Source organism: Eptesicus fuscus, chromosome 20 (genome assembly GCF_027574615.1).
Source record: "Eptesicus fuscus isolate TK198812 chromosome 20, DD_ASM_mEF_20220401, whole genome shotgun sequence".
Taxonomy (NCBI): domain Eukaryota; kingdom Metazoa; phylum Chordata; class Mammalia; order Chiroptera; family Vespertilionidae; genus Eptesicus; species Eptesicus fuscus.
The window spans coordinates 27166198-27194170 of record NC_072492.1 but is presented as its reverse complement, the minus strand read 5'-3'; the positions used below and the strand labels follow the sequence as shown (position 1 = coordinate 27194170).

At 44.8% G+C, this 27973-nt stretch overlaps 1 protein-coding gene across 3 annotated transcripts in view; it reads left to right on the top strand.

Annotated features, from left to right (window-relative positions):
* Positions 1 to 27973, top strand: part of TEX14 (testis expressed 14, intercellular bridge forming factor) — a 73012-nt gene that overhangs the window by 18940 nt on the left and 26099 nt on the right. For all 3 annotated transcript variants that reach the window (XM_054709660.1, XM_054709659.1, XM_054709658.1), the window contains 13 exons: positions 300 to 413; positions 1372 to 1495; positions 2699 to 2877; positions 7193 to 7344; positions 8129 to 8319; positions 8937 to 9087; positions 14908 to 15818; positions 16515 to 16591; positions 19153 to 19278; positions 19479 to 19567; positions 23461 to 23733; positions 24828 to 24928; positions 27506 to 27622. In XM_054709660.1, coding sequence (XP_054565635.1) covers positions 300 to 413; positions 1372 to 1495; positions 2699 to 2877; positions 7193 to 7344; positions 8129 to 8319; positions 8937 to 9087; positions 14908 to 15818; positions 16515 to 16591; positions 19153 to 19278; positions 19479 to 19567; positions 23461 to 23733; positions 24828 to 24928; positions 27506 to 27622 — 2605 coding nt within the window. The remainder of the gene's footprint in view (positions 1 to 299; positions 414 to 1371; positions 1496 to 2698; positions 2878 to 7192; positions 7345 to 8128; positions 8320 to 8936; positions 9088 to 14907; positions 15819 to 16514; positions 16592 to 19152; positions 19279 to 19478; positions 19568 to 23460; positions 23734 to 24827; positions 24929 to 27505; positions 27623 to 27973) is intronic.

Below are 27973 nucleotides of genomic sequence, written 5' to 3'. Positions count from 1 at the left end.
TGGCCTCCTAACTGGCTTCCCCTTCTCCAGACCACCCCTGCCTGCCATTTTCCACACTGCTGGTACCATTGTCTTTCTAAAATAAGGCAGTTACTCCCTCCCTTAAATCTCTCAGCGACTTCCTGCCACCTGTACGAAGTTCCTCAAGGTGCTTTAGGACCTGGCGGGAGGAGGAGGAAAGACTGGACAGGTGCTTTGCAGGTTCTGTGTAAACCCTACTTGGTCTCTGGCTGGAGAACTGCTCACTGGAGAACTGGATACTCACCGCCTTCTGCTCCAACTCTCTCCTGCCCTTGCAGCCTCGTGTGGAACGGGAGCAGGGTCACAGTGAAGGAGCTGAATCTCCCCACCCACCCGCACTGCAGCAAGCTGCGGCTAGCCGACTTGCTAATTGCTGAGCAGGAGCACTGCAGGTGAGCAGGAAGCCCAAGGGCATCACAGGTCCAGGCTCTTGACAGACACAGGTTCAAGGCTGCTCAGGATTTCCTGGGATGTGCAGACCACGCCCTTCAGCCTCAGCATTTCCTGACTGTTGGTTGATTTGACATCCAAGGGCTGCCAAGAAAAAAAAAAGAGGAATTAACGAAAAGCCTGAGGAGTGGTGGAGGTGGTGGTGAGGGGGTCAATTCTGTCAGTCGATTGACTCCCTATAACCCGGATCTCTGATGGTCCAGCCTCCACGCCCATTGGCTCTCCTGCTACAGCCCCCGAGGCCTGCCCTGTTTTCAGCCCTGTACCCATCAGAACATGTGCTGTCCTGATTTCATAGAACTGGCTATGCATGGGATCCACGTGTCTGAGGAACTGTGTGTCTGCTATTGACGCCCACTTATGGGTCTAGTACCTTATGTGGCCCCAGGGTAAGTCCTTCAGCTCTTGCTGAGGCAGGAGCTCGATTTATGGTTCACACCAGGGCTGTGGAGGCCATGGAATGGACCCTGGCTCGTCGAGCTCTTTCCTGACAAGCTCAGTCTCCTGCAGCAAGTGTGTCAGAGGCTGGAAGGGCTCAGGCACAGCATGGATTTTGACATGAGACCTTGGCCAGATTCCGGACATCTCCCTGATATTGGTCTCCTCGTCTCTAAACGATATATTTCTTGCAGTTGGTTATTAGGATGGAGATGATGTATGATAATTGCTCAATAGCTCTTAGTGATATTGTCATTGATAACTCTCAGCCCTAAGGATCTGATCAGTGAGAGGCCACAGATTCCAACAGACAACCCCATCCACCCCATCCTGTTTTCTTAGAAAACCATTGTGTGCAAAATGGCATTTGTTTAGAATGCATTCAGGGGGCCCTGAAGAAAGGAAAGCACTCCTTTTTGTATGTCCTTCTTCCCTCTGCCTCATCTGAAGCATCTTTTGCAGCAAACTGCGGCACCGCCACCTGCTGCAGCTGATGGCTGTGTGCCTGTCCCAGGACCTGGAGAAGACCCGCCTGGTTTATGAGCGCATCACCATCGGCACACTCTTTAGTGTCCTCCATGAACGGGTGAGTGGCTGTTTCCATGGGTTTTTCCCTGGCTGCCCTCCCACTTCTCCCTGCCCTCTTCCCCTGCCTGAGCGGGAGAGTTCCCATTTGTGCATTTGTGCATGCATGGAAGATAAATCTTAAAAAACAACAACAGTAAAACATTTATATCTTCATAATTTGTTTTCATTCTGGAAGATAAATCTTAATTCTCTACTTCGTGTTGGCTATATAATGCACCATTTAAGGCTAAGTGCATTGGATCTACTGTGATTTTATTATTGTTAGTCCTCCTTCTGTTCCAGACTGGGTCTAAGAGCTTAGCAGACCCAGAAGACACAGATACATTTCTAGCGAATTAATCAAATAGCCACTGGTCTTACCTTCCTGTATTTGCATTTGTGCCCTGCAGGACCTTGGCTATAGAGAAAGGCCTATTTATATACAGGCCTCATCAATCCCTCCTCACTGTTTTGATTTCCTGGGAGCAGGTGCATATTCCCTGGCCCACAGATTTCCTGACAAGTATGCTTTGGGCTGAGATGTGGCTTCAGAGAGGTCCTAAAGATTCATTTTTCCCCTCCGTGACTTTGTTCTAAAGACCCTGGGCAGGAATGAGAAGAGACCCTCCAGGAAGGTCCCTTCCCAAAGTGGCTAGCCATCCCTCTTGCCTGAGGACCTCCTGTTAGTGTCCTGGTTTACTTTTCCTCTCCTTGGGTGAGGGTGAGGGCATTAACTAGAAATGCCACCTCTTTGGGAGACACCTGGTAGGACTTGCATCATCTGATTACAGTGGTGTAAGTGATTTTCTGTGCTCTTAGGAGGAATGTTCTCGGTCATCTGACTGGAGTAGGGGCTGGAATCCTTTCAGGTTCCAGGTTCTCCCAGCAGCACAGGTTTGGGTGAGGGCTGAGGGGCAGGGCAGGTTCATTGCTGCTGGTGGTGAGCTCACCCTGGATGCCCTTGCCAGGCTTTGAGAACTTTCTCCTCATTTTTCATGGTGTGAAGCAGCTGAGCTGAGGGAAAGGAGCCCAGGTTTGGTGTCAGGGGTCCTGGGTCAGTGGGTCCTTAGGCCAGTCACTGAGCTCCACCAAGCTTTAGGTTTTCCATCTGTAAAATGGGAACACTGAGTAGCTGTGAAGGTCAATTGAAAAGACTTTGGAAGCTAAAAAGCAAAGGAGGCCCAGTCCCTTTGTTCCTGGCCAGTGTGTCTCTTGCTTGCAGCGGTCCGAGTTCCCCCTGCTGCACATGGAGGAGATCGTGCACCTGCTGCTCCAGATCTCCGATGCCTTGCGATACCTGCATTCCTGGGGACTTATCCACCGCTCCCTCAGCTCCTATGCCATCCACATCGTCTCCACAGGGGAAGCGAGACTGACCAACCTGGAGTACATGCTGGAAAGGTAGGTTAACCTGGATCATGGCTTAAAATGTGGGCGGGGCTTCTCCTCATTGGTGGGCTGAACTGTCCATCAGTGGGGCAAGAGGTTTCCCACATGCTCTGTCTGCCAAAGTTAGAGGGGCTTTGGGACAGTTACTTCTGCTCAGGACATTCTCATTTTAATAACCATTTAACAAGCAGGAGCACAGATTAGCCAGCGTGTGTAAATGCTCTAACAAGCTATCCACTATAAATTTTTCAGTGGCTTAAGACAACCAAGGTGTGTTTCTCACTCACAATTTATTTATTTATTATTATTATTTTTTTTTTTTTTCAGAGAGAAAGGGAGAGAGAGATAGAAACATCAATGATGAGAGGGACTCATTGATTGGCTGCCTCCTTCATGCCCCCTACTGGGGATCGAGCCTGCAACCCAGGCATGTGCCCTTGACCGGAATCGAACCTGGGACCCTTCAGTCCCCAGGCCAATGCTCTACCCACTGAGCCAAACCAGCTAGGGCTCACAATGCAGTTTAGTGTGTGTGCTGGAGGGGGACGCTCGCTGTGTTTCATGTTCCTCCAATCAGTGGCCCTGCCATCACCCAGGCCTCAGTCCCCCACTGTGTCTTCTGCATTACTGGTCAATGAGCAAGAAAGAGCATGGAGGGGCACACAGTGGGCTTTAGGGCAGCGGTTGCCAACCTTTTGGACCTCACAGACCACCAGTGGTCGGTGGACCACCAGTTGGCGACCACTGCTTTAGTGGGTATGTCCCTGCTTCCTGCTTGGAGTGGCCAGAGTCCAGTCACCTTCTCAGTTGAAGGGAGGCTGGGACACGTGCCATAGCTGTGCATTCTGGAAGGAGAGGAAGGTGATGGGTGCTAAGCCTTACAGTTCTGGCCCAGAGTGGCACTAGGGTGTTCCCTGCCCTCAAGGGTCTCAGTGCAGTGAGGAAGGCAGTGACAAAAATAACACCCTCATTGCCTTAGCTGGTTTGACTCAGTGGATAGAGCATCGGGCCAAGGACTGAAGTGTCCCGGGTTTGATTCCAGTCAAGGGCATGTACCTCGGTTGCAGGCTCAATCCCTGGCCCTGGTCGGCGCATGCAGGAGGCAACCAATTGATGTCTCATGTGTCTCTGTCATATTGATGTTTCCCTTTCTCTGTCTCTCCCCCTCTCTTCCACTCCCTCTAAAAAAAAAAAAAATCAATGGAAGAGTATCCTCAGGTGAGGATTAACAAAAAAAAGAGAAGATCCCCCTCGCTTCTGCGTGTGCAGGGGCCACGACGGGACAAGAGAGAGGCAGGGACAGTTAGGGTGACTGGAGCAGTTTTCCATGTGGGAACCGGTGGAGGCCAGAGCGCTATCTCCAGTTGAGCTGCTCAGCTTCAGATCTGGTCCATGATCAATCCCAGTTAAAACCTTTCCATTTTTTTCTCTGCCCTGACTGGTTTGGCTCAGTGGATAGAGCGTCAGCCTGCGGACTGAAGGGTCCCAGGTTCGATTCCGGTCAAGGGCATGTACCTTGGTTGCGGGCACATCCCCAGTAGGGGGTGTGCGGGAGGCAGCTGATTGATGTTTCTCTCTCATCAATGTTTCTAACTCTCTATCCCTCTCCCTTCCTCTCTGTAAAGAATCAATAATATCAATAATATATATATATATATATTTTTTTTTTTTTAAAGAAACCTTTCCGTGTTTAAAACCATTACTGACACGATTAAGTCTAGGCCCTTTGCAGGGAGTGGAAGCCCTCCAGGGTGCTTAGTAAGTGTTTCTTAGGGAACGGAGGAGTGAGGCGAAGGGAAAACTGGAAATGGTTTAGGATAGGGTTGATCACTTTGGCTGTGTGTTCAGGAGCAGTGGAAGCGAAAGGGTTTGGACATATTTGCTATCCATGGCTAAGGCTTATCAAGGGAGGCTGTGACAAAATCCAAGCTATTTGCCAGTGATGGAGCGCCATCTGCTGTTGAGCTCTCCATGGAAATGTGAATCCTAGAGTGAAATGGAGCTTTGGAGAGGCCCGGCCTAACCTGTTCTTGTGTAGATGAGGAAACAGAGGCCCAGAGAGGTGAAGAGATGGTGTGGTTAACCAGCTGTGGCTGTAGGGGCAGATGGATTGGAGGAAGACTAACTAGAAGGCCATAGGGCAGGGCCTGATGGTGACCAAGGAGCCAAAATAGAAGGGAAATGTGAGATGCACTGAGGAGCTGGGGTCCACAGACTGGTCGAGGGAGGGTTTAGAAGGCAACTGGGTAGGAAGGTATGAGTTCTCTTTTGGGCTAATTGATCTCAGAAAGGAACTTCAGATAGAAATGTCAGTCAGCAAGTGGTTAGGTCCATAGTAGTGTACCCTTCTTTGACAGCTGATGACACCAGTTGATTCTACAAGAATCCAAAATAGCTTCTAGTCCCACACTTGTTTTTGGAGACACTATTTGAGCAGGTCAGTTTGTTGAATGTCATTGTCAAGGGTACCACTCCATCTTGGTGTAAAAATGATAACAGCTGTTTCTCCTGTTTCTTTGACTCCTTCCTAATGGACTCTTGAGAGCTGGACTTGACTTGCCTATGGTATCACATAGCCGCAGCCAGATGTACTTTTAATGACGTCAAGGCTGAAGCCCAGAAAAGTAACTGCCCTAGAATGACAGCCAGAAAAGAAACCCTCCCTCAATTAGCTTTAACAGAGAAGGAAGAGGGATTGTAAGAGAGGAAGGCGAGTGGAAGGAAGTAAAAGAGAAAGAATATAAATCCTGGTTATAAGTGACTTGTCCCCTGCTAGAGCCTTAGACAAGCTTGAGAGGTCTGACCAGCGAGGTGACTGTTTCCCGCAAGATAAAGAGCCAAGTGTGCCAGTCCTCAGGCTAGATCTCTGACCATAAAACACACCATTGCTTTTCCCGTGATACTAATACGATATTGGCATGTGTATCCACGCTGTTCACACTATACCAGGCCACATCTAACTTATTAGCAATGCAACTAAAAGTCAGTATCAGCGTTTGTAACTTTGTGGCTTCCTGAACTCACTGCCATCTATCAAAAGCTCTGCTAGAAAGAATATTATTTAGTGAAGTTTGTCCAAAGTCTGAGAAACACAAACCATCCTCTATAATCTATTCTTTGCCAGACCAGCAAAGAACTGCTGGTCACTTGCTTTTAAAAAACTTAATTTTTAATTATCAACCAGCAGTCATCAAGTCTTTACCAAATGCCTACTGCAATATTAATATTAATTTCTAACTTCCATAGTGCTTTATGGCTCGCAGAGTGTTTCCCCACACATGACCTCATTTGATGCTCATGATAGCTGGGTGTAGAACTCAGCACTGACCTCACTCTGAGGACTCTTGTTGGCTCAGAATACATTTAGGATGCTCTATTTTGGTTCTTGAGAAGTCTGATTGGGAAGTTGAGTTTTTTTGTTGTTTTAAAATAAATTTTATTTATTGATTTTAGAAAGAGAGAGAGAAAAAAAATGGATTTGTTGCTTCACTTATTTATGCATTTATTGGTTGATTCTTGTGTGTGCCCTGACTGGGGATCGAACTCAAAACCTTGGTATATAGGGATGATGCTCTAACCAACTGAGCTATCCGGGCCAGGGGGAAATTGGGTTCTTTAACCAAATCTGTGAACCTTTAGTGCTGAACTGGGAGGGCTCATTCCCAAGAGAGCAGAGTTCAGAAAGAAGCAACCAGAAGGAGCTTGGGCTTCAGGAGGGTCTTGAAAGAGTCTTAGTGAAAAGTAAGTGTTGATGCCCTGGTGTAAGTTGAGATACAATGATATAAAAGACAGATAAGGTGCCTGCCTGCCCTCATGGAGCTGACTGATGGAGGGAAGACAGATTTTAAACAATAAACAAATGAATAAGAAATTAAGATAATAACTGCTCTGAAACCAATAAAACAGGACTACTTTAAATTAGGTAGTCAGGAAGGCCTCTCTGAAGAGGTGAGTTTCAAGCTACTACCTCGGTTACAAGAAGCAGCAGTCACTCTGGGGACTGTGGGCAGAACATACCGGGCTGAAGAAGCCACCAGTGCAAAGATCAGAAGTGGTGATGTGCTCAGCATGTTGGAGAAACTGAAAGAGGGTTCCTAGAACTTGAGGGGAGAAAGTGAGCAGGAGAGATCTCCAGGTGAGGTGGGAGGATGGGCAGGGCCCACAGGGTAGGAATAGTAGGCAGCTTGGGTTAGCTCAGGGTCTAGCTGAGTTTCCAGAAGCGCAGGAGGTTGCTGGCCTTCAGAGGCTAATGTTTATACAAATGTACTGTGTGACGATTGCAGCGATCCTTTAAGACATGAGCCCTACCCTGTGTTTCCTTCTGCAGCCAGGACAGAGATGTACACAGGGACCTGACGCGAGTCCCCCTCCCGGCCCAGCTGTACAACTGGGCTGCCCCAGAAGTCATTTTGCAGAAGGAAGTCACAGTGAAATCAGACGTCTACAGCTTTTCTATGATCATACAGGAGATTTTAACAGGTAGATCAAAGAGGACATTGACTTGACCAAAGTCCCTATTCTTAGGTTGGATTCTCTCTCTCCCCCCTCAGGAGTTACCTAGTTTGATGAAAATGCAGGATATAGAAAAAAGATTTCTTCAAGAAAACTTCTTTCTGCTTATGGAAGATATAACATAACCTCAGAAAAATCTTCCTCTTTTAACCTGTTCTTTAAGACTCAGCAAAGCCTCCCTATCAGCTTGTCAGTGGTAATGCATTTAATCCAAGCAAAGTTTTTAAACTGAATATAGGAGTCCCTGAAGAATTTGAAAATGAGTGGGGAAGACTGGGCTCTGAGAAGTAAGCTGTGAAATTAAACACATCCAGGTTCCTTGTGTATATAATCAGTGTCACTTAAAGACATGATCAGTGCCTGCAGACAGAAGGAATCCTTTGGGAGAGGGACACACACGCACACCCATAAACCCCAGTTAGCAGTGTTTACAGTCCCAGAGGCAAACCACACCTTCCATGAGAGGAATGGAATGCATTGGGACCCAGCCTGATCCATGAAATACTCCTGTGGTCCCCAGGTCTGCCAGAGGGAAGCCCATGTGTACATGACTCTGTGACTACTTTTTCCTGTTTCTACAGCAGGGATTCCCCTGGTAAATGGGGAAAGTTGTCTCTCATTTGTGATTGGACTTTCAGGTAGTTTTTCTACAGAAATTAATGTTTAAATGGGTTGAGTGACTTGACCAAGGACACCCAATTTCACCTGACTGATTTCTTAATGTTACTCCTTCTGACTCTTTCCTTAACAGATAACATACCCTGGGATGGCTTAGATGGCTCAGTTATTAAAAAAGCCATAGTCGCAGGAAATTATTTGGAAACTGACTTCAGGCTTCCAAAACCTTACTATGATATTGTTAAGTCAGGCATCCAGGTCAAACAGAAAGACCGAACTATGAACCTTCAAGATATCCAGTATATCCTGAAGAATGACCTAAAGGTAAGCTCTGAAGCTGTTAGGAGTTTATTTCTGCTTGCTCATCTCAGGAGAGTAGGGAGTTAGAAACCAAGAAGAAGCTAGAGGTCAAGTGGCAAGTTTTGAAAACCCTCATTTAATTACACCTATTCAAGAAATTGATGAGGGAAGCTGGGGAGGGTCCACACGTAGTTGGGGCACAGAGTGAGATTCAGTGAATGGCAGCTGCTGTTAATTTTATAATAACAATGGCCCTGGCCAGTTCTGCTCACTAGTTAGAACATTGGCATGCAGACTAAAAGGTCTCGGGTTCAATTCCTAGTCAAGGGCATGTACCTCAGTTGCAGGTTTAATCCCTGGCCATGGTCAGGGCACATGCAGGAGGCAACCAATTGATGGGTCCCTCACATCGATGTTTCTCTCTGTTCCTCCCCCCCTTCTTTTCTTCCACTCTCTCTAAAAATCAATGAATTTTTAGAGGATTAAAAAAATAGTAAAAATGAATTAGTTTATTAGGAATATAGTCAGTCTACCAAACAGGAGTAAGAGGGATTTTATTTGATACCTAGATCTGTTTCAGAAACATCAGTGACATTCAGATGATTGCAAATATGTCCTTAACAATTTTTCCCTTGTCACAGGAATTGATTGGAGCCCAGAGAACTCAGCCAACTGAGAGCCCCAGAGTGCAGAGATATGAAGGCCATCCTGATGTCAGTGTCTATCTAGGACTGACTTCAAAACATCTGAAAGAGAACCCTGACTTGGAAATAAAAGAGCTGAAGGAAGCGGGTATGGCCTTACCCCACAGGTTTGGCATGAATGTGTTCTGGGAGTCACAGGTTGCAACTAATCAATTCCTCCAAACTGCACATGTCACTCACACTGGGGAAAAATGGATGCCTTAAGGGGAGAAAAATCAGGATCCTTGAAATTATTAAGTTAAAAATTTTGAGCTCCATATATACCTTGGTTGGATCCAGAACTAAGCAGTAGCAACCCGTTAATTTCTAGCATAATTACCCTTAGGAATTTATCTAATTGCTTCACAAATAAAACTGATGATTTCTTAATTTAAAACTATTATGTGCTCCTTATAAAAAATGGAGATAGTACAAAGAATAAAATCACTTAGCATTTTAATTCTGCCACTTGGAAATAATTTGTTAATATTTTTGTATTTCTTTCTAACTTTTTCCTATAGGCCTTACTGTTTTTTAGTACATTTCTAAACCTTGAATTCAGAGCTAGAAAGCACCTTGCAGTCATCCTTAATGCCCTCACATTCCAATTGAGAAACATGAGAAAATAAGGGTCAGAGAGGTCATGGCTCACTCCAGATTCCAGAGCTCGTTACCGAAGATTCCAGAGCTGGAACCCAAGCCACGTGACTGCTCTCTCTGACTCTCTTTGGACAGGGACAGAGGCCTCCAGAGTGGTTCTCCAAACTCTCCTTGCTTTGGCTCCTCTGTTCTATTCTCTGCGAGCTGTACTCCATCAACCAGGGGTGATGGCTGGTCATTCTTGGCGTTACTTATTGAGGTCTTATTGTTCCCATGATACAGAGGAGTCTTAGGCAGTGTCTACTTTTATCAAATGCTCACCAAGAGCATAACTAACTGACATGAATATTTGAACTCTTGTGTGTGTAAAGAAGGCTGTGAGTTTAGTCCTTAAGAGTCAGGGGCCTGTAATTTGCATGTCCTGACAGTTATGCATGTTTTTAACAATATGTTTTTATTGATGAGAGAGAAAGAGAAAGAGAAACATCAATGAGAGAGAAACATTGATTAGCTACCTCCTGCACACCCCCTACTGGAGATCAAACCCAAAATCCAGGCATGTGCCCTGACATGGAATGGAACCATCAATCTCTTGGTGCATAGGATGATGCTCAATCAATCCATTGAGCCACACTGGCCAGGCATGCATGTTTTCTTTTTAAACCGAATAATACATTTTGTTGGAATAGAAGGAATGCAACAAGATTAGAATTTTATAATATACATTAGACTTTTATGTGAGAGGTGCTCCATTTTATTCCAAAGAAATTTCCTCTATTTCCCTGTCTTTGCTATGTTCTTCAAAGCAATGAACAGTAATTACTACTTTCGTAGATAAGCTGCTCATTTGTGTTAAGCAGTAATTATAACTTTATGTTTTAAGTCCTTACCATCTCCAAAAACTCATTTCTTTTCACTGTACAGTCTCACTATACTGTTTCACAGTGAAATATATTATACTCAAATTCAAAGAGCTAGAGGCCCAAGGATGTTTAGGTACTGATTTAGTAACAGTGTCTACTGGCACCAACCTCCTATTTATTTACATTATTGAACTGCTGCAGTAATAGAAATGAAAGCTACTTTAATGAAAAAGGAACTCAGGAATGAGGTCATTAAAAATAACTAAGTATATTTTAAATATAAATAACATGTATTTCCTGATTAGTACCAAGTAAATATCTAAACTATCTATCTTGAATTCTGATCTAAGAAAAAAGTCAGAGACAATTAGGAAGAAGTGCTTCAGGTTATCAGGTCCATTTTGAAAATAATGAGGTCCTCTGAGAGTGTCACCTTAGTCTTCTTCTTCTTTTTTTTTTTAATGAATCTTTATTGTTCAGATTACAATTGTTTCTCCTTTTTCCCCACTTATCTCCCCACCACCCAGTTCCCACCCCCCCCTCCGCCCTTACCTCCCCCCCGCTGTCCTTATCCATAGGTGTATGATTTTTGTCCAGTCTCTTCCCATACTCCCCACACAGACACCCCTTTCCCGAGAATTATCAATCCACTCCCATTATATGCCTCTGATTCTATTAAGTTCACCAGTTTATTCTGTTCCTCAGATTTTTAATCCACTTGACTTTTAGATTCACTTGTTGATAGATATGTATTTGTTGTTCATAATTTTTATCTTTCTTCTTCTTTCTCCTCTTTTTAAAGAATACCTTTCAGCATTTCATATAATGCTGGTTTGGTGGTGATGAACTCCTTTAGCTTTTCCTTATCTGTGAAGCTCTTTATCTGCCCTTCAATTCTGAATGATAACTTTGCTGGGTAGAGTAGTCTTGGTTGTAGGTTCCTGCTATTCATCACTTTGAATATTTCTTGCCACTCCCGTCTGGCCTGCATGGTTTCTGTTGAGAAATTAGCTGATAATCGTATGGGAGCTCCCTTGTAGGTAACTAACTGTTTTTCTCTTGCTGCTTGTAAGATTCTCTCTTTGTCTTTTGCTCTTGGCATTTTAATTATGATGTGTCTTGGTGTGGTCCTCTTTGGATTCCTTTTGTTTGGGGTTCTGTGCGCTTCCTGGACTCGTAAGTCTATTTCTTTCATCAGGTGGGGAAAGTTTTCGTTCATTATTTCTTCAAATAGGTTTTCAGCATCTTGCTCTCTCTCTTATTCTGGTACCCCCATAATTCTGATGTTGGTTCGCTTGAAGTTGTCCCAGAGGCTTCTTACACTATCTTCAACTTTCTGAATTCTCTTCTCTTCATGCTTCTCTGGAGGAGTGTCCTTGGCCTCTTTGTATTCTAAATCTTTGAGTTGATTCTTGCAATCCTCTAGTCTGCTTTTGGGTCTCTGTATAATATTTTTTATCTCAGTCAGTGTATGTTTCATTTCTAGTTGGTCCTCATTGAATTTATCAGCCTTTTCCAGGAAATTCTTGAAAAACCTTATAACCGTGGTTTTGAACTCTATGTCCAGTCGCTTGTTCTCCTCCATTTCTTTGGTTTGTGATCTGTTTCCTTGCCTTCTCATATTCTCTGCTTCCCTGAGTTGGTAGGGTAGCTTTGTGTACTAGGTGTCCTATTGGTTCAACGGGTCAGCCTCCCAGTTACTTGAGGTGGACACTCTTGGTGTACCCTTGTGTACTCTGTGTCCCCCAGCAGGAGCTACAGCAAGGGCTAGTTTTCTCCTCCTTTGCTTGGGCAGTTTTGGAGCAGTCTGGAGCTGCAGTTGGTTAAGCTGCCACAGAACAGGCCATTTATATGCAAAAGCCGCTGTGTGGAGCCTGGGCGGGTTTGTAGAATGTGCGGGGCGGGGTCTCAGGGCGTCACTAGGCTGGGGCGTGGCCAACGGCGATGGCTGCCGTCAGCCGTCTCTGCCTTTCCACGTTTCCAAGTCCCTGCGCCCCGCGCTCCAGCGCAGTAAACAATGATTGCTGAGCGCACCTCTGCAAAAAAGTCACTCTCACTTTCCGACCCGATGGCCGAGAGTCCAGCTTCTCCCCGTAGGTGCCTGGGTCCCCCGAGTGTCCCCAGAAACTGGATTTCAGAGTGATCGGGAGCTTGTCTCCCTGCGGGTTGAAGAAAAGCCGCGCACCCAGCCGCCCGCCGCAGGCCCGATTCGCGTGCCTCCGTACCTCAGCTTTTCAGCAATTGTGCTCCTTTCTCTTCTTAGTTATAAATCTTCCACTCAGCCAGCTTTCCCGTGGTTCTAGGTGGTAGACGTTTTTGTCTTTTAGTTGTGTTTTTGAAATTGTTGTGTGAGGCAGCAGATTAGTTGTTTAACTATGCCGCCATCTTGGTTCCTCCCCTCCGATTTTCACCTTAGTCTTCTTATCAGAGGTTTCTGTTGGTCCTTTTGTTGCAGATCCCTTTATATCTTTGCCCTTATAATCTACTTTGCCTTTGCTTTTATCAAAGGATTCTTGTATAGCTTTTTTAGGCCACATATGACTAACAAAGGAGGAATCAAAGAGTATATATGTGGCTCCAGGAACTTTCTGGACTCAAGAGCAAAACTGGAATGACAATCCCATTTGTGAGCTCCTGAACCACAACCACAGAGCCTAAGTGGAAGTGTCCAGTTATGCATGTTTTTAAAATCCTATCTAATAAAAGAGTAATATGCAAATTGACTGCACATACGCTACACCCACAAGCCACGCCCACCAGCCAATCAGGAGCGAGTATGAAAATTAACACAACCAAGATGGCTGCAGCCACAGAGAGAGCAGGAGGCTTGGGTTTCCCCGGCAATGGAGGAAGCCAAGCTTTCCACCTGCCCTGGCCGGCCCAGGCCTCCACTCAAGGCTACAAAGTTTCAATTATAGAAGATAAATAAATCCCAAAAAAAGTGGCAGCAGCCTCGGAGCTCGAGAGAGCAGGAGGCCTGAGTTGCCCTTGGCAATGGAGGAAGCCAAGCTTTCCTCCTGCCCTTGCTGGCCCAGGCCTCTGCTCAAGGCTACAAAGTTTCAATTGTAGAAGATAAATAAATCCCAGATACCAGGGCTTCTGCTTGGGTTGCCTGGGGGGCGTGGCTGGCCTGCAAACCACCACAGGCTCCTCGCCCAGGCCGCCCCACGCCCCAAGGGAACCTCCACCCTGATCTGGGACACCCTTCAGGGCAAACCGGCTGGCTCCCACCCATGCACCAGGCCTCTATCCTATCTAATAAAAGAGTAGTATGCAAGTTGACCACCACTCCAACACACAAGGTGGCTGCCCCCATGTGGTCAAAGATGGCTGCCCCCATGTGGACACAAGATGGTCGCCACAAGATGGCCAGCAGGGGAGGGCAGTTGGGAGGGATCAGGCCAGCAGGGGAGGGCAGTTGGGAGGGACCAGGCCTGCAAGGGAGGGCAGTTGGGGGCGATCAAGCCTGCATGGGAGGGCAGTTAGGGGTGACCAGGCCGGCAGAGGAAGGAAGTTGGGGGCAACCGGGCCTGCAGGGAAGGGCAGTTGGGGGGACCCATGCCTGCAGGGAGAGCAGTTGAGGGGGACCAGGCCTGCAGGGAAGGGCAGTTAGAGGTGACCAGGCCTGTAGGGGAGGGCAGTTAGGGGTGACCAGGCCTGCAGAGGAGGGCATTTAGGGGCAATCAGGCTGGCAGGGAAGCAGTTAGGCATCAATCAGGCTGGCAGGGGAGTGGTTAGGGGGTAATCAGGCTGGCAGGCAGAAGCAGTTAGGGGCAATCAGGAAGGCAGGCAGGTGAGCAGTTGGGAGCCAGCAGTCCTGGATTGTGAGAGGGATGTCCTACTGACCGTTTTGGCCCTATCCCTAAATGGGCAGTCGGACATCCCTCGAGGGGTCCCAGATTGGAGAGGGTGCAGGCTTGGGCTGAGGGACAAACACCCCCCCCCCCCCGTGCATGAATTTCATGCACCGGGCCTCTAGTATATATATATATTTTTATTGATTTCCAATAGGAAGGGAGAGGGAGAAAGATAGAAACATCAATGATGAAAGAGGAATCATCAGTCAGCTGTCTCTCCACTGGGGATCAAGCTCGCAACCTGAGCATGTTGAGCATGTGCCCTGACTGGAAATTGAACCATGACCTCCTGTTTCATAGGATGATGCTCAACCACTGAACCACACCAGCCAGGCAGTTATGCATGTTTTGACCGCACTGTAGTGTAAGCTTAGAACATTTCCCCTAGGGTTTGGTCCCTCCCAGATATTCTGCCTCAGCCCATGTCAACATGGGAACTTTCTCTTAGAAACACCCTTTGCCCCTCTGTGAGTGTGTCTGGTAGTGGGAAGGGAGTGGGAAACAGAAAGCTGCTTTCTGCATTCTCGTGTCACTTGAGCAACAACCAAGGTGCTTAGCTACTGCATGTGATCACTTCAAGCATTTGCATATTACTGCTCCTTTCAACAGGCAGTCAGCTTCAATCACCAAGGGATCCCAGCGAGAAGGCCACACCAGATCCTCAGGTCCCAGATCCCAGTCTGATGGCCAAGGACACTCAGAGACAAGATGCTGCTCCTCCTGCTTGCTTTGTGGCCCGAGAGGCCAGGAGCCCCAGCTCAGGTCCGTCAAGCCTTTGCAGCTTCGAAATGAACGAAATCTACTCCAGCTGCCTGGACAAGGAAGGCGACAAAGAGAAAGAGCCCCCAGGAGTTGGTTTATCTCTGGAGGGGGCCAGCCAAAACCAGGGAGATGAGCTGAAGTCCCTGGAAGAGGAGTTGGAAAAGATGGAGAGAGAGGCCTGCTGCTTTTCTGAAAAGAGTGAGAGCTCTTCGGAAGCTGACACAGAGGTCTCCTTTGAGGACTGGGACCAGCAAAATGGTTCACTTAGTTCCCCCAGCCCACCCGAGCCAGCCAGAGAAGCCAAGTGCAAGGTGAGCAAGTGGTCCAAGACCGACATGTACCTCAGTAAGTGTATGCTGGATGTAAAGATTGCACAGTCATTAGCGAACCAGAGTAATGAGTCACTGGAGAAAATCAAGCAGAAATTCAACGAGTGTGAGAGGATGCTGAAGGAGCAAGAGGAGCAGGTGTCTCGGTGGGCTTCTTCAAGAATGCTTCCTAACCTCTCTCACTTGCCTGTGGCAGTGGGCCCCCCATCTTCTGTTTACATTCCTCCTGTCTTGCCAAGGTGCCAGGGGCCGGATGCGGGTGGCAATTGCCCGACCCTAGCAAGGTCTCCAAGAACAGTGAGAGGCTTTCAAGGGGGACATTTTGGCAAAAGGTCCAGGGAAAGAAGTAACTGTGACTGGAAACCTTTTACTGCTGTCATTCAAGTCTCTGAACAAAGCACTGGGGATTCATCAGAAAAAAGCCATCAGGTAAAGCTAAGAAGTGGGACGTAGGGCATCTGAGCAGGGCCTGGAGCCAGGTTCGACATTGGCCCTAACCCATACGCAAGGATGGACATAAATACAGCCAATTCATAGGGAGGTCCTCAGCTGTGGGGGGGCTCCTCTTAGCTTTGGGAAATACGGCTGCCAGGATGGAATCCCAAGGTACTTACTCTTTACCTTCCATTCCAAACCCAACACAAAGCTCATGTCCTTTTCTGTTGAACCACATGAAATTGCTGTTTTATAGGTCAAAATAATCAAGCATTGACAATTTTACATGATTCAACTTACTAATTATGGTATCTTGGGAAAGTATTAATCCCCATTCTAAATTGCTTAATCATTCAGTCCCTGCCCCAAAGCCTGCTGCCTTAATATAATAGAGGGGAGAGTTGTTGAATCTTTAATGTCTGTTTTTCTGCTCATTATTCACTTGTGCCCTGTCTGGGTTGTGTTGCTGGGGGCAAAGATTTCTATGTAAAGGCTCCAGTGAAGAGATGACGTACTACATGTGAAACATGCAAAGGGAAATTATCTTGGTAGGTCTGGTTATTTCTACACATTTAGCAAGAATAGTTTTAAAAACAGAATGGAGAGTGAAGAGGAGAATTCCTTCATCCAAACACTAAAACATGTTTACTTCTTTTCAATCTGCTAACTCTTTGTGGCCCTGGAAAACAGAGCCCAGGGGAACAATTCCAGCTCACTCAAGAAGCCGAAGACAGTTTGGAAGGAACCGGGAACCAGAATACTAGCAGGTGGGTTAACGTGTAACTGTCCTTTGCATCCCCAAGCCTTGAGACTCCCCTGTGACTCTGAGGTCACTTAATGATCTTCATACGTCTAGCGTCCAGTGACAAAGTCTGTGAGTGACGGAGATTAGTGCCCAGAAACAGATCTGGCAGGTTCTCTCTGTTCAGTGAGCAAAAAGAACAGTGTAATGGGAACTCGTAGGAGACATCAAAGGTAAAGCACCTGTCAGGTTAATAAGAAAGAGCTCATCAGTTGGCAAAAGCAAAGCACCTTGACTTTCCAAAGCTGCCCAGATGCTTTTTCTTAAAAGAAGAAATGGCAGGTATTCCCTTTGCCAGTGCTCCAGAAATCAAACTGTTCAGCTCAAAATGAGCGTAACTGACAGGAGGGCAGAAAGAGGGCGCTGAATACTATCATTGTTACCCTGCAACCTCTGATTTCCAGCCAGATTAGTTAAATGAAGTTGAGTCAGCACAAATCACTGGAAGAAGAGCATATGTGTACCCTGGGTTTTTAAGAACTTAGGCAAAGCGAATTTGTTTTGCATCAGGGGAATTATTAAAGGAGCACTAAATGGTTTTCAAGATAGATTAGTATGTCAATTTTAGTTTTCCTTTTCTGTGGTTAAATGACAGCATTTATCTACAGCTTTGAAATTAGTACTAGAAGAAAGACTTTTTATTCTCTCCCCCAGCGGTGACTGAGACTAATGATAATAGTCTGCTGCTCCTTTCATGTTGGTAAATATGTACAGTAAGGGAGAATCAAAGAAAATGCCCAGACATTTTAGTTTAGTATATTTTATCTTTAAGAAGGGAGGAATTATTATTATTTGTTAATCCTCACCTGAGGATATTTTTCCATTGATTTTGAGAGAGAGTGGAAGGGAGGAGGAGAGACAGAAACATCAATGTGAGACATACACATCAATTGATTGCCTCCTGCACATGCCCATGGCTGGAGATCGAGCCTGCAACCAATGTATGTGTTGACCAGAATTGAACCCAAGATCCTTCAGTCCATGGGCTGACGCTCTGACCACTGAGCAAAATCGGCTGGGTCCAAGAAGGGAATTATTGAAAAACCACCTCCCTGGCATCAGAAGGTTTAGCACTCAGGTCATTGATAGAAGCAGATGGGGTTCCAGTATAGCCATTAGATAACAAAGCTAAACTATGGTTGTGGCCTTCTCTGCTCAGCTCCATCCTCTTCCTCCAAAAGAACAAAAAACAGACCAAAGCTTAATTAACATTTTGCTAACAGTCCACCTAGTTTTTTTGTATACTTTTAAAAAATAAAAATTATATACATGTGTGTATATATTTTTAAATTAAATTTATTAAGATAACATTGAGCCCCAGCCGGACTGGCTCAGTGGCTAGAGTGTTGGCCTGTGGACTGAGGGTCCCAGGTTCGATTCCACCCAAGGGCACATGCCTGGGTTGCGGGCTCAATCCCCAGTAGGGAGTGTGCAGGAGGCAGCCAATCAATGATTCTCATTGTTGATGTTTCTTTCTCTCCCTCTCCCTTCCTCTCTGAAATCAATAAAGATGTATATTTTAAAAAGGTAACATTGATTAATAATATAAATTTCAGGTGTACAACTTTATAATACATGCATATATTTTGATTATATCCTGATTATATTATTTTAATTATAATGATATTTACCCTGATATTTCACTTTACAGTAGAACATGTTATCCCATGTTATTAAAAACGCCATTGTAATGTAAACTTCCTTTGAAATTGTTGGATTTCCCCTGTTGTTGAATTTTGGGTTGTTTCATTACTTTTTCTGTTATGAATAGGGCCATAATGACTTGTCAATAAAGCTTTTTCTACATTTCGGGTTAGGTTCTTGATAGATTCCCAGAAACAAGGTCAAGGGTTTCAATGTCTTAAAGATTCTTGACAGCTGTTGCCAAATTGCTCTTTAAAGGAGCTGATCAGCTCTGACCTTTCCAATGCCAACAGTCTCTCTGTTGCCTGGCGCGGTGGGAAAAGAGGGCATTCTGGCTAACAGGATTCATATACATGCCACAGATCACATACATTTTTTAGAGTTACTTTAATGGATAATAAAAAATACACAATAGGGGTATTTAGAGGAAAAGAGACTCCCTTGTTTTGCAGATGAGAAAATCTTGCTTGGCCCAGAGAGAGTGAAGTTTGTGAACGTCAGCCAGTCAGTGGCAGGTCAGGGTCTAGAAGTCAATGAAGCTAGGCTGACGATCTCGGAATGTCTTTAAGATCCCTGGTGCCTTAAGTCTATCTTTACAAATGTTAGTTATTGTGCTCTCACTGATATGTAGGTGGGCCTGTTACCAGAGAATTCTGACCAAAGGGCAGGAGCAGTTACTGAGCCATCACTTGTGTTCTGTGGCATTGAGGGGAAAAGGGGCTCTGCAACAGTCTAAGGACCAGGATTCTGTCTGGTGAAACTGTATTTTAATTGGTTTCTTCTACTTCTGAAAATCTCCCAAGAGCACTTTTATCTTGAAATCTGAATTTGGAAATTAAAAAGAACCAAGAAACCTTCTAACCCAGTCCTTTCATTTCTTAGCCAGGGACATCCTAGAGAGTCCAGTGCCCAAGCCAAAGTGACACAGCTGAATAGTTCACTCTTCACCATGTCAAACCACCCGAAGGGACCTCCAGTGACAGTCATTCCTGTTCAGGGCTCTGCCAGGTAAGGAGTCTTGCTAGCTTAATGTTGAGGAGTCTGGCGCCCTCTGGTGGCGAACAGGAGTCAGTGCAACCCCAGGAATGGTTCAGTCCTCTGGGTGGGCTGGTGGGCTAAGGTTCTCGAGTCAAGCAAGGACTTGAGCAAACTGATGTGTTTGTGTCTATCCTGTTCCCCTCCCCCTTCAAAAAACCTATACAATTTAGGGTCAACATGGAATCTGTGTCTTCTGAAATATATAATACAAAGTCAAGAAGTAATGAAGACGTTGGAAAGGTACACTTAAAATGGAAAAGTGAGTATAAAGTCATAGGTTCTGTTGGACAGAATGAAATTTAAAGTATATTTCTAACCTGGTTGTTATCTCTTAAGTACACAGCTATACTGCACTATCCTCCCACATTCTTTTCTTCTGTTAGCTTGTTCCATTTTAAAAGCAAAGCCTTTCTGATTACTAACTGCAGAAGAGAAATGCTTTTTTTCAATTCTAGACCATATAAGAAATGTTTCTGTTATATATGGATGTAAATTACATAACAAGTGTAGTAAACATGTACAATATGGGTATTTGATATATACCATTATTAACTTAGAAACCCTGCAGTGTCACTTTCACATATCCTGTGGGCATTATCCTTTTGTGTCAGTTTTATCTTGTAAGCTTAAAAGGATATGATGTCCATGCCTTTTAAAAAATATTTTTATTAATTTCAGAGAGGAAGCGAGAGGGAAAGAGAGATAGAAACATCAATGATGAGAGAGAATCATTGATCAGCTGCCTCTTGCACACCCCCCCCCCCCACTGGAGATTGAACCCAAAACCCAGGCACGTGCCCTTGACTGGAATCGAACCCAGGACCCTTCAGTTCGCAGGCCGACGCTCTACCACTGAGTCAAACCAGCTAGGCACAATGTTTATGCTTTTTTTTTTTTATTTAATCACTAATGTGAAGTACATTAGCAAAAGTATAGAACATTTGGAATAAAAACACACACATATATGCACATCCCCAAAATATGAACTCATCATGGCCTAGAAAGCCTAGGCAAACTCAAATAGAATCCTGTGGAATCTCTACAGACTGGGGGCTTTAGGTGTCATTTTCTTGTGACATCTTCAGAGCAAGAAGGTCCATCTACAAGTTTTTTGCTGCCTGGAATTCAGCAACAAGGGCTGTAACTAATTGAAATTTTCTTTCTTTCTTTTTTAAAAATTTAATAAATCTTTTTTTTTTAATTTTAAGTAGTAAATTTATTTAAAAAGATAGAGTGTTTGTCTTCAATTTAAAAAATGGGCAAAGGGCCTAAATAGACACTTCTCCAAAGTGGACATACAGAAGGCCGAGAGACATATGAAAAAATGCTCAAAGTCACTAATCATCCAAGAGATGCAAATTAAAATTACAGTGAGATAGCACCTCACACCTATCAGAATGGCTATCATTAACAAATCAACAATTGACAAGTGCTGGCGAGGATGTGGAGAAAAGGGAATCCTAGTGCACTCCTGGGGGAATGCAGATTGGTGCAGCCTCTGCAGAAAATATGGAGTTTCCTCAAAAAATTAAATATTGAACTGCTATTTGAACCAGTGATCCCACTTCTAAGAATATATCCTAAGATACCCAAAATACCAGTCAGAAACAATACATGTACCCCTATGTTCAAAGCAATGCAATTTATAATAGCTAAGTTTTGGAAACAGCCCAAGTGCCCATCAGCAGATAAGTGGATATAAAAGATGTGGTACGTTTACACAATGGAATACTATGTGGTGGTAAGAAGAAGAAGAGAAAGAAGAAGTAAGGAGGAAGAAGGAGGAACTAATAAATCTTTATTGTTCAGATTATTACAATTGTTTCTCCTTTTCCCCCCCATAGCTCCCCTCCACCTGGTTCCCACCCCACCCTCTGCCCTTACCTCCCCCCCACTGTCCTCATCCATAGGTGTACGATTTTTGTCCACTCTCTTCCCGCACCCCCCACACCCCTATCCCCCTGAGAATTGTCAGTCCACTCCCTTTCTATGCCCCTGATTCTATTATATTCACCAGTTTATTCTGTTCATCAGATTTTTTTATTCACTTGAATTTTAGATTCACTTGTTGATAGATATGTATTTGTTGTTCATAATTTTTATCTTTACCTTTTTCTTCTTCTTCTCTTCTTAAAGAATATCTTTCAGCATTTCACATAATACTGGTTTGGTGTTGATGCACTCCTTTAGCTTTTTCTTATCTGTGAAGCTCTTGATCTGACCTTCAATTCTGAATGATAGCTTTGCTGGGTAGAGTAATCTTGGTTGTAGGTTCTTGCTATTCATCACTTTGAATATTTCTTGCCACTCCCATCTGGCCTGCATAGTTTCTGTTGAGAAATCAGCTGACAGTCGTATGGGTTCTCCCTTGTAGGTAACTAACTGTTTTTCTCTTGCTGCTTTTAATATTCTCTCTTTGTCCTTTGCTCTTGGCATTTTAATTATGATGTGTCTTGGTGTGGTCCTCTTTGGATTTCTTTTGTTTGGGGTTCTGTGCGCTTCCTGGACTTGTAAATCTATTTCTTTCACCAGGTAGGGGAAGTTTTCTGTCATTATTTCTTCAAATAGGTTTTCAGTATCTTGCTCTCTCTCTTCTTCTGGCACCCCCATAATTCTGATGTTGGTACGCTTGAAGTTGTCCCAGAGGCTCCTTACACTATCTTTAACTTTTTGGATTCTTTTTTTCTTTTTGCTTTTCCGGTTGAGTGTTTTTTGCTTCTTTGTATTTCAAATCTTTGACTTGATTCTTGCAATCCTCTAGTCTGCTGTTAGATCTCTGTATAATATTTTTTATTTCAGTCAGTGTATGCTTAATTTCTAGTTGGTCCTTTTTCATATCCTCGAGTGTCTCGCTAAATTTATCGGCCTTTTCTAGGAAATTCTTGAAAAACCTTATAACTGTGGTTTTGAACTCTATATCCAGTCGTTTGCTTTCCTCCATTTCTTTCCTTTGTGATCTGTTTCTTTGTCTCTGCATGTTGGCTGCTTCCTTGAGTTGAGAGAGCGGCTTTGTGTGCTAGGTGTCCTGTAGGGCCCAGTGGCTCAGCCTCCCCAGTTACCTGAGGTAGACACTCTTGGTGCACCCCTTTGTGGGCTCTGTGCACAGTCTTGTTGTAGTTAAGCCTTGATTGTTGTTGATATCACTGGGAGGAATTGACCTCCAGGCCAATTAGCTGTGAGGATCAGCTGTGTCTACGCTGGGAGAACTTCTGTGCTGGAGACACCCTTATGAGGCAAGACTTGCAAAAGCCTCTGTGCTCAGCTTGGATGGGGCAGAGTCTCAGGGCAGAGCAGACAGCATTGGTTTCCCGTCAGCTCTGCCCTAATAGGCCCCTGTGTCTCAGTGTCCTGTGGTAATCGCAAGCACCTCTGAGAGAAAGCCACCCTCGAGTTCCGCCTGCTGCCAGACAGTCCAGTTTCTCCCCGAATGAGTCTGGGCCCCCAAAGTCTCGCCCGGAACTGAAGTTCAGTGCAGTTGGGAGCTTTAGTCTCCCTCCCACTTGAGAAAGCCAGCCGTGTACTCCGTTGCCGCCCTCTCCACGCGTGCCTCGGTACCTCTGCCTTCTGCAGTCCCTCTCAGTCTCAGTGTGCTTTTCTCTTTCCTGACCGCATGAGTCTGGGTCCCCAGAGTCTCACCTGGAACTGGAGTTAAGAGCAGTCGGGAGCTTTTGTCTCCCTCCCACTTGAGAAAGCCAGCCGCACACAGTTGCCAGTTCTCTCCGCCTGCATTCACGCATCTCAGTACCTCTGCCTCCTGCAGCTCCTCTGAGTCTCAGTGTGCTTTTCTCTTTCCTTCTAGTTGTAGAATTTCCACTCAGCCAGCCTTCCTGTGGTTCTGGATGACGTCCATTTTGTCTTTTAGTTGTAGTTTTGAAATTGTTGTGCGAGGCAGAAGTTTAGGTGTTTACCTATGCCGCCATCTTGGTTTCTCGATAACTGAAATTCTTTTGCCCTTTATTCACTCTATCAATTCTCTCCCCTCTTCAAGCAATACAGGGTAAGCTACAGGTGATGCAATTCTAAAAAGGCATATTTTTGTGACAATATGAGCTATAAAAGTATTATATAGCTCTTTAAGAATCAAAAGCTTTTGTTTCCAATGTCCATGGTGCTGTTTTAAATAACGACTTTTTTTTTTTTTTTTTTATCCAGTGGAGGTTAAAAAAATGGCAGAGAAAGCAGCTACTGGGCAGCTGGCTGTCCCTTCTTGGCATCCTCAGAGTAGTTCGACTTTAGAGAATGAGGCTGAAAACGAGCCTGATCCCTTGCTGCAGCCTCCCATTAGGGACCCTAAGAATGTGACTTGGCGGCGTGTTGGAGAGCATTCCAGGGAAAATGCGCCAGGAGGAAATGGCAAGCGTGACAAAACAGACAGTGATGACCGTGAGGACGACCAGCATGGCAGACAGCCTGGAAGCTTTCCCGGTAAGTTCAGTTGGAGGACTTGGGATAGGTAAACTCTATCACAGTCAGCTCTCAAAATTAAGAAAACCTCCTGGAATATTTCCTTTGCTTGTTCCTCTCCTTCCCAACTGTCTGGGAACCCTGCGTTCCAGGGGAAAGCAACATACCCTTTTGATCCCACTGTCCCTCCCACAGGTAAAGAAATCCGGAGACTCATGAGTTTTTCTACTGCTGGAGCAGAACCATTTTTCCAAATGATGTAAAATAATCCCCGTGCACTGAACCTGGGACTGGGTGTAACCTAGCAAGGAATTGAACCTTTACCTGAGGCAGTGGTGGACAGCTCTTCCTACTGCCCATTTCTTTGCATTGTACTTTAAGCTGGAAAAATTCCACTGGCTCCCAGAGAGTCTATGCCAGAAGAACTTTAGGCTATCATCACTTTATAGATTTCTATGTTAAAACTGCAGGATGTGTATTTCCACCTGGTAATTTGCTTGCAATCAAGGCATAGGATGTTATTTCACAGTTGTGTACAAGTCAAAGAAAGATACATCTAAAATGATCATCTGTTTTAGGAAGAAAATGTATTAGCTTAGGGGTGTGTGTATTTTTGGTACTTTTTAGAGCTTGTCAAGCCCCATATTTGACTGGGTGGATGACCCAGAGATGCATGTTGGGGCCAGGCTATACTAACAGTCTCCACTCTCTAGACCAGAGGTAGGGAATCTGGCCCATGGGCCATATAAGGCTCATGAAATCATTGGGTCTGGCCCTGTCAAGGCATAAGGGGTGAATTAATTAAATGTTTGACCAAGTAGAGCAGGTTAATGTTTCAGATGATAATTTCGTATGGCCTGCGAATGATGTTATAAATATCCACATGGCCCTTGGCAGAAACAAGGTTCCCCACCCCTGCTCTAGACTGAACCTGACCAGGCCACATGGGATGTGGCCACGCTTAGCAGAATATGCATGCATCTCTTCTCTCCAATTTTAGTATATGTGCTGCCGAAGCGAGCACATGCATCTCTTCTCTCACGCTGCCCTTTGCCCTTTCATGCCATCTGAATACCTCAGAATGACTATGGCCTTGGTTGTGTTATGATCATTAGGTATCAGTCACCCGTCCCCCAGAAAAAATGAGGAGCCAGAGCATACTGAAGTCTTTCAAGCATGTTCTGAAGCATCTGTGGTCACTGAGAAATCTTGCAGCGTAAGTAATATGTTCCAGAGAGCCAAGTTGAATCCAAGGACCTAATAAAGTAGAAATGAGGTGTTGCTATGTATTATGATATGGAAATAATATCTGAGGTAGTACTTTCTTGTTGGAGGATGCGCCTTCATGTCTCTGATGTGAATGAAGAAGTCTTTTATCTCCCCGTGCTTTACTTTTTGAGTCAGTTCAACTCAAAGCATTGTCTCTTGGAGCTTGGGGGGAACACAGACAAGTGTCAGATTCAGCTCTGGCTCTTGAGCTTCCCATCTAGTTGTGTGGACAAGACCAACTTGGAAATACAGCATGGGTTAGATACCAAAGCTGGTGGCCCAGCAGGCAACTGAGGCCAGATTGGAGAAGAAAAAGCAAGAACAGGATTATGATGAGAGCACCTTCATCTGGATGTCCTCTAAGACCCAGATTCCGCTCTCAACTCAGTGGAAGGAATATGTTTATGCCTGACAACTGCGCCTCAGCAGGATCTGTGGGGTTCAGTCATTTCCTAGCATTTGCATTGAGGTTACAGCTTTGCTTCAGGGGTCTTACATATCCTTGAAGCCTGCAATTAGGCCACAGTCCAGCCTAAGAAACCAAAATTTTTTTTATCATCACGGAATGGGGCCAGAATCACTTAAAGAATATAAATAGCAATTGAGAATGAAACATTATAAAAATACAATTGTGATAACATTTTAGGTCTGTCAAAGAACTTCCTACTGTATTTTAACACTGCACATAAACCACTCACAGGATAATTTATTCCTTCTATTACATGGCCTGGCTAGAGAAGCAGGTCTGTCAGGGAAGTGGGGAAGGTATGGGAGGTCAGGCTTGTCAGAAGTTTCAATTTGATATGAGAGATAAGGAGAGCAGGTACTAAGTGCCCAGGAAGAGGAAATATGTGGCAAAAGCATTGTCCAAGGAAATAAACCACAAAACCTCTGCAAAGGAATGATTAAAGGCGAGGAAAGGAGCCAGTTGCCTGCCATGTAGGGCTCAGGGCCTGTAGAGAAATGAGCAGAAAAGGAAGGGGTGGAGCAGAGATGCTGAAGAAATAACTGTTATGTTAAAATTTTTAATTTTGGGGCTTGGCCCATGTGGCTCAGTAGTTGAACATTGACGCATGAACCAAGAAGTCCTGGTTCTCTCTCTAAAAATTAATGAAAATAATATCCTTTGGTGAGGATTAACAAAAAATAATTTAAAACATTTTTTTGCTTTCACTATTGAGGTTGCATTGCTATTTTATTTTATTTTTTAATTTCTTTATTGATTAAGGTATCACATATTTGTCCTCGTCCCCCCATTCCCATCCCACACCCCTCCCCACACATGCCCCCACCCCCCTGTTGTCCTTAACTGCCGGTTAGGCTCATATGCCTGCACACAAGTCCTTTGGTTGATCTCCCCCTTTACCCCCACCCTTCCCAACCCTCCCCCCGAGGCCCGACAGTCTGATCCATGCTTCCTTGTTTCTGGGTCTGTTCTTGTTCATCAGTCTATGTTGTTCATTATTTCCCCTAGATGAGTGAGATCATGTGATACTAGAAATACACTTATAAGAACCGAAAATGAGACAAGCAATAATGGTTATGGTGATTAACAAAATTAATTAACAAAATTAATTAACAAATTCATTTGCTTATTCAGGCAAATGAATCAGTCTGTAGTGAGTTTCTTTCTGGGCCAACAGTTCTTTTGAGACCCAATTTCAATGTCCAACAGTTCCTTATGTGTACATGTCAGCACTGAAATTTCAGTTCTGGATGGTGGACAAATGGTGGTAATGCAGGTCCAACTCTGTCTGGTTTGGTCCTGGGCAACCTGCAGTGACGCACAGCTGCTACCTGCTAGTATGGGAAGGCCACATCAGCGTCTTCCATCTCTGGACTGCTTCTCTTCTGTCTTCATGGCTGGAGTAGTCCTGTAGATTCCTCTCTGTTGCTGGAATCCACATGGTCTCGGAGTTGTTTTCTGAAAATATACAAACATATTCTCGACCAAAAGTTAATAAAGGAATATTTTCTATAAAATTGACTTGGGATCCTATTGCATTTTTTGCCCAAATAATTTTCCTCTGGCTTGTTTTGTCACCTTGTGTGTTTTTCATGGGTGTCTTGCTTGCATTGCTATTTTAAAAATCATGATCCCCCCCACCCCCTTTAAACTATAACAACACCCGAGGAACTCCCCAGTTCTGAGCAGTCTCAGCCTTCTCATCTGGAGGATTATGCCACCTCATGGACTGCGGTTATGAGCTTGAGGATCGGGGTACTTAAATCCAGTCCTCAGCTTGAATTGTCCAGGGCCTTTCTTCTTTCTGAGAATTTTGGAGCAGAAAGGTTGCCCAACCCTTTCCCCCTTCACCGAGACTCAGGATGGTCCTTCTTTCACAGCTCATGGTAGGGAAGGAGGGAAGAGGCAGGTGTGCAAGCAGGCAGGAAGGGCCAGCTCAGAGAGGGTCACCCTAACTGCTGGGTAATGTTAGATACCCTGTTATTAACACATCCTGCTGTAAAGGGATTTCTTTACCATGAACACCAACTTAAAAGCAATGTCCTACATTACCAATAGGATCAGTCCTGGCCATCAGTTGGTTCACCGGAGTCTTCGGAGGACATAGATGAATTTTTAACACCAGACAATGAATATTTTTATTCCCCAACTGCTCAAGAAAACTTAGCTCTAGAGGTAAGAATTTACAGTTCAGAGTAAGGCACATTTTTCGCTTTCTCCATCGCCTTATTCCTTAAAAAAAAAATTTTTTTTATTGATTTCAGAGAGGAAGGGAGAGGGAGAGAGAGCTAGAAACATCAATGATGGAAGAATATCATTGATTGGCTATCTCCTGCATGCCCCCTACTGGGGAGCAAGCCCATAACCCAGGCATGTGCCCTTGACCAGGAATCGAACTGTGATCTGTCGGTTCATAGGTCGAGGCTCAACCACTAAGCCATGCCAGTGGGTGCCTTATTCCTTTTAAATTATTTCTATTGAGGGAAAATAGCTTACATATAAAAGTATATAATGTCAACTTAATCA